Source organism: Suricata suricatta, chromosome 7, assembly GCF_006229205.1.
Source record: "Suricata suricatta isolate VVHF042 chromosome 7, meerkat_22Aug2017_6uvM2_HiC, whole genome shotgun sequence".
NCBI classification, from domain to species: domain Eukaryota; kingdom Metazoa; phylum Chordata; class Mammalia; order Carnivora; family Herpestidae; genus Suricata; species Suricata suricatta.
In genome coordinates this window covers 137,275,258-137,281,257 of record NC_043706.1, presented here as the reverse complement: position 1 = coordinate 137,281,257, position 6,000 = coordinate 137,275,258, and the positions used below count along the sequence as shown (strand labels likewise).

Here is a 6,000-nt window from a genome sequence, read left to right as displayed (position 1 = left end):
AAAAAAAAAAAAAAATATATATATATATATATATATATATATATATATATATATATATAGCACGTATGAATCTACTAATATCCAGTAATACCCACTGGGGGAAACACTAGTCTGTACTCATAATGCTCCATGTTTTAGCTAAATTTTTGACTTGGGTTGTGATCACGCTTACCAGGCAAATAATTATGCATATTAAGTGGGTCCCATGCCATACTTTTCTTTGCTGAATCTGACAGCCCTCCTTGAGACGTGGTGCCCCAAGCAAACTCTGGGGGACCACAGATGCCTCTTCTCACCATTCCACGTGCATCTACTTACCCCTCCCCGCAGCCTTTGTGACTCTACTCTGAAACGCAGCGTACTAGTTACGTGGGCCACCGTTACAACGAAGGTGTTTACCTTCCTCAGGGTAGCACTCTGGGACCCCGCTGGAGCCCATTATGAGGTTGCCATCTTCATCATGCCGTTCCAGGGTCCCAGGGGGACAGGTGGGAACCAGGGTGGTGGGTTCAGGGGTGGTGGTAGTGGTGGTGGTTGTCTGCGTCGTGGTCGTTGGCCGTGTGGTGGGGGTCGTGCGGCGGGTGGTAGTGGTCGTGGGTCTTGGGGTTGTCGTGGTGGGCCGTGTGGTGGTGGTGGGGGCATGGGTGGTTGTTTTCACAACCTCTAAGCCCACCAGGGGCTTCCCTCCAAGACTCAGAATGGGCTTGTCCTGGGCACTGGCCAGGGGTTTGCCATGCCGCCCCTGCCCAAAGAGGGGCAGGCCATCGGGGCTCACCACAGGCGTCCCTCCCAGATCTGAAAGAAAATCAAACAAGAGCTGTGCAACAAGATTAAATCATCCAGAGGAAGGAAAAAATAAAGGCAAAGTGTCCTCTCAAACTTACGTATTTGTGTATTTTAAACAGTAAAGAGCAAAGGAAGAAGTAAAAGAATATTCAACAAAGGTAGCAATGTCTGCTGCTTTCCAGAAATTTCTGGGCTTATTAGATTGCCCATTACTCCGCATTACCTTACATAAACATGTAGATACTTATCGATATGTCCCATTCCCTTGAAACAACTCTTAGTCTCTGGTAAGGAAAGTAATTCTTTCCTCCTCTTGATTCTCTCCCCTCAGGAGAAGTATGTACCAGGGGTGACAAACGTACTCTTTAAAGGGCCAGAGAAGATGGGCGGCCCGATATTTTAAGCTTTATGTTGCAGCTACTCAACTCTGCCACAGAAACTTTGGGGCTCCTGGGTGGTGAAGCACCTGACTCTGATCTCGGCTCAGGTCATGATCTCAGTTCATAGAATCCAGCCGTGGACTCGGCACTGACAGCACAAAGCCTGCTTGGGATTCTTTCTCCTCCCTCTCTCTCTTTGCCCCTCCTCCACTTGTGCATGTGCACATTCTTTCTCTCTCCCAAAATAAATAAACTTAAAAAAAAAAAAGCATAGAGAGTACACAGACAAGTAAGTGTTTCTGTGAACTTCAAATAATTTTCACGTGTCACAAATATTCTTATTTTTCAATATTTTTTTCTAATCACTTAAAAGTGCTAAAACAATTTTGAGCTCACAGGCATTACGAAAGCAGGCAGCAGACAGGGCTTGGCCTCTGGGCCGCTGTCTGCTCCTGCTGCTGTAGGCTGCCCTGTATCAAGAAGCCAGTCGAGCGTCACCTTTTCTGGAGGGTGGAACCTGGAGCAAGAATATAACCACAGTTGTGCAGGGGAAAAGCTAGGTTCTGGCCCTTTGGGGGCCCTCCTTTCCACACAGCTAAAAGTAACTGGACCAAGAGCCCCCATCACAAATGGGGAGAAGGTTGTTATCCTACAGCAAATTCAGAACATTTTTGTGGCCGAAAAACCACTGTCACTTACCCACAATGGTGCGACCATCTCCTCCCAGTTTAATCCGAAGAGGATTTCCTTGTGAATCTTGAAGGTACCTTCCTTCTGCGTTTAATACTAACCCACGATCGAGATCCACAACCTAAACCCATGACACACAGAGTAAAGCATGTACTGAGCATGAATCCAACCACCCAAACATATGCATGAAGCCTCCACAGAAGGAAACCGTAATGGGAGCGGGAAACATTATTTTTGTCCACATCATTCACAAGATTTAAGAATGAAGTGTAAATGTCACATTATTTTTTACCCATAGAATATGTAAACTGTTTTAAGTTCATCAAATATGCAGAAGATGTTCAAAATGCTACTACCATTTAGTACACTGTGTGTAATGCTGAAAAGCAGGAAATGACTGAAGTGTTCATCAACGGAGGGAAGGATTAAATACATTATGGTCTTGACAATAAAATATTATGAAAAAAAATAATAAATAAATAAATAAATACATTATGGTCCATTCATACAGTGGAATGCTAGCATCCAAGGATAAAGATTTGGCAATTCTACATACATTGACATGAACCGCTACAGACTCAGATTACAGGACTGCCTACTTTGCAGAAATAAAAATATATCCATTTGTGTATAGAAGCTTAAAACTGCAGGGAAAAATAATCTTGATGGGATGGACAAATCCCAAACGGTTAGTGGTGGTTTTCTCTGAGTAGCGGTTTGGGTTATTTATTAGCCTCAAATGTATCTGTTTCGTGTATTTCTGAACTGCTTTAACTTCTAGCCATGATCATGTATCCCTAGTGTATTAAATATAGGAAGTGTTTCCATCAGGCTGTTAATGTTAAACATTGAAGTTTCTATAACAAACACAAATTAATTTGTAACTAAATTGCCCAGTCTAGAATGTATAGAAAAACTTCATCTTCTAAGGAATCATAAAATTGGGGTGAGGAGAAGCTATTATTATCCCTGTTAAGAAACCAGCGCACCCTCTACACTGGTGGTTCTCAAAGTGTGGCCTGGACCAGCAGCCTCGGCGTCAGCTGGGAAACTGTCAGATACGCTGATTACCTAGCCCTACCCCAGACCTGAGCTGACAAGCCCCATGAAGTCTGAGAATAAAGCTGCACAGCAGGCCAGGGGAGAAAGTCCTGTAAGGAGGCCACTTTGTCGGGTGCTGCCTTGCTAATTAAAATAATACTTAATTATATCAACTCTACTTTTGACCTCTACTCCATACCATTTCAATGCAAACTTATAAACAATGAGGGGCGCCTGGGTGGCTCAGTCAGTTAAGCGTCCAATCTTGATTTCAGCTCAGGTCATGATCTCAATGTTTGTGAGTTTGAGCCCTGCATCAGGCTCTGCATTGACAGTCCAGAGCCTGCTTGGGATTCTCTCTCTCCCTCTCTCTCTCTCTCTCTCTCTCTCTCTCTGCCCCTCCCCTGTTCTCTCTCTTACCCTTTCTCTCTCTCTCCCTCTCTCTCTCTCTAAATAAACTTTAAAAAAATTTTTACAAAAATTGTTTACAAATGACATTTTGCTTTAATATTCATTCTACCTTTATAAATTCCGGTTCCTTTGAGAAATGATTAAATGTATCTTTTTACCTGTGACTAGAACTTTTACAAAGTCTCTCAATATGTTTCCTTACATCTTACTGTCAGAAAGGGGAAGTTTTGATGGGGAATTCCTAGTCAAAATATGAATAATTTTGTGAGTGTCTGAAAAAAATATTTTAAATCCTTGGACCTTGTAAAGTGTTCTCTCCATTACCCTCTAACCTGCCAAAAAAAAATCACTAACATTTATCTTAACCTCAGGAAGTGAAAGTTACTGAAGCTTAAGCATATATAAAATACCAAACAACAATTGTTGGAAAATTCAAAAGGTGAACTGCTAAAAATTGCCTGTTTGATTCAGTATGTTTTGATTTGCTCACTTGTTTTTACCCTGTTTTCTTTTGCAAAGGATTTGAGACACTTTACAGGGGAAAAAATGTGTACACGAGTTAATCAAATAGTAAGCAAAAACTTAAAATAAAAATAACGCTATGAGAGGTGGAGAAAGAGAAGTCCATTTGAGAGACTAAGCACTGGAGTCTGGGTAACTGCTGTGCTGTTGGGACACACACTTGTGTGACTGGCCTACCAGTCAGAGCAAACAGGAAGTAAAGGCCCCCCTTATTTTACTGGCAACGGGAAGAAAGGACACTAGTGATTGAGGGGCATGAAAGACCTTGATGAGCACTGGAAGAAACAACTCACGTGCATGCGGACATGTGAGTGGCTAAAACTAGAGAAGGAAAACGAAAGACCATTTCATTTCTTGCTACACGAGGCCCACCATTTTTCTCTTCCCAACAGCATGAAAACAACGGGTATGTGTAAAGAAGTTTACCCTACCCACTTTGTTCCTTGAGGGCCATTGATAATCCTTTGTCCACTTGGTTTTCCATTGCTACCAGGAAGTACTTTCCCTTCTACATTTGGTCTGCCATTAGAACCTACATGGCACAAAACAAAAAACAAAAAAAACAAAACAAAACCATACAAACAAAAAAAAAGGAAAAAGAAAAAAACAGCAAAAAAATCTGGTAAATTCAACACTCCTATAAAGTTGGCTTCATACCAAACTCTAAGTAGTAACACATCGTTTCGAAAAGAAATACTAAATAGAATTTTAAACCAACAGCTTGTATATATTAGATGACAGCCTTAAATTGTGACTTCTAAATGCCCAGTATGAATGCCTAGTAAGGATAGTCACAGTTTTCTGACAATATTGGCGAAAGGAGACAGTCCGGCATAAGCAAATTTTCTAGATAAAGCTTAAGACAGTAATAGCTACACCATTATGTTAGCCAGCTGGAAGACAGAGGGAAGGAGAGTTGGGAGGATGGAGAAAACTCTCTCTAAAATACACTAGATGCTGTCCTGCTCTTCTCAGCAGATTACACTAAAGCCAACAACTATTTCTAGCTGAATCAGGCCCAGTCATCAATCTCCAAGTGTAAACGCGCAGTGCTGACCCGAAGCTTGCTGACGTCTTTGGGGCTGCTTGACAAGTGTTAGCCCAGAGAGAAAATAGAAGGTCCCGTTAGCTGCCCCTTCCATTGCTCTTCTGTCCGCTCCTGGCACCTGCCCATCCTCTTCATCTCCTGGCCTTTCTGAGCAGCTACAGGTAGTGCAAGGTCTGTGCTGTGGGCGCTCCGGCCGGCCCCACCCACCGCACAATATGCTTGGGCTTGCTGACAACTATTTGCGGGGCAGAGACTTATTTTTCTTGCTCAAATAGTTAATGAGAATTAAATATTTATTCAATTTCTGCTACACACAAGGGAATGTGGATTTCACATCTATTATCAAGATCTTGGAACTGCTTCAAATAGTCCATTTTAATAGAAAACTGACCTCTATATGGGACATAATTCTATGTCTTTACATTGGGCTAAACTCAGAGTACATAGTACAGACTAACAAACACTAATACATTCTTTCAAGAATCTTCCAGTACGCCCAAATTCCAAGCAAGGATTCTGCCCTGAGGTCCGTGTAGACTCTAATTCACAGCTGTCTACATTCTGTCCCCAATGCAAGCCACACATCTGCCTGTTACTCCTCTGTGTGACAATCATCTCTAACATGCTCTTTTTCCTGTAAGTTTTAAATAACATTCACTGATTGTGATGTCTAATCATCACATCTGAGTCTGTCCCAGGGTGTGACAGGGTGAGAATCAACAAGCCCACACAGGTCCCTAACTCCTTACTGTGGATTCTTTAAATACACCCTGGCAGGTGAAGGACTAAAAATAACCTAAAATACAGGAACCCTAGTCTGGCATCAGGACTGGACACAGTTTCACAGATGAAGAGCATATGTTCAGGAAGTCAAAGAGGCAGTGTGCGACGGAGGAATGGCCAAGGCCTGGGGAAATCAGCCCGTCTGGGATGGAAAGCTTTCTGACCTCCCACAAAGCACTCAGTTCCCGGAGCCCTCTCTTCCTCATCCGAAAACCGGGAGAAACAAGGCAAGAAGTGGTTAAACAGAGAAAATCACGTTTCCTTTGTAAAGCTCTTAGCACAGGGCTGGGACACAGCGGGCGCTCCATATTGTTAAATAAAAGCCTCCCAAGAATTGCT

General features: G+C 42.6%; 1 protein-coding gene across 1 annotated transcript in view; it reads right to left on the bottom strand.

The window, feature by feature from the left end:
- The window catches only part of FNDC1 (fibronectin type III domain containing 1), a 79,871-nt gene that overhangs the window by 36,053 nt on the left and 37,818 nt on the right, over positions 1–6,000 (bottom strand). The window contains exons 11-13 of the mRNA XM_029945320.1: positions 4,262–4,362; positions 1,866–1,977; positions 400–795 (exon numbers count right to left, since the gene is read on the bottom strand). Coding sequence (XP_029801180.1) covers positions 400–795; positions 1,866–1,977; positions 4,262–4,362 — 609 coding nt within the window. The remainder of the gene's footprint in view (positions 1–399; positions 796–1,865; positions 1,978–4,261; positions 4,363–6,000) is intronic.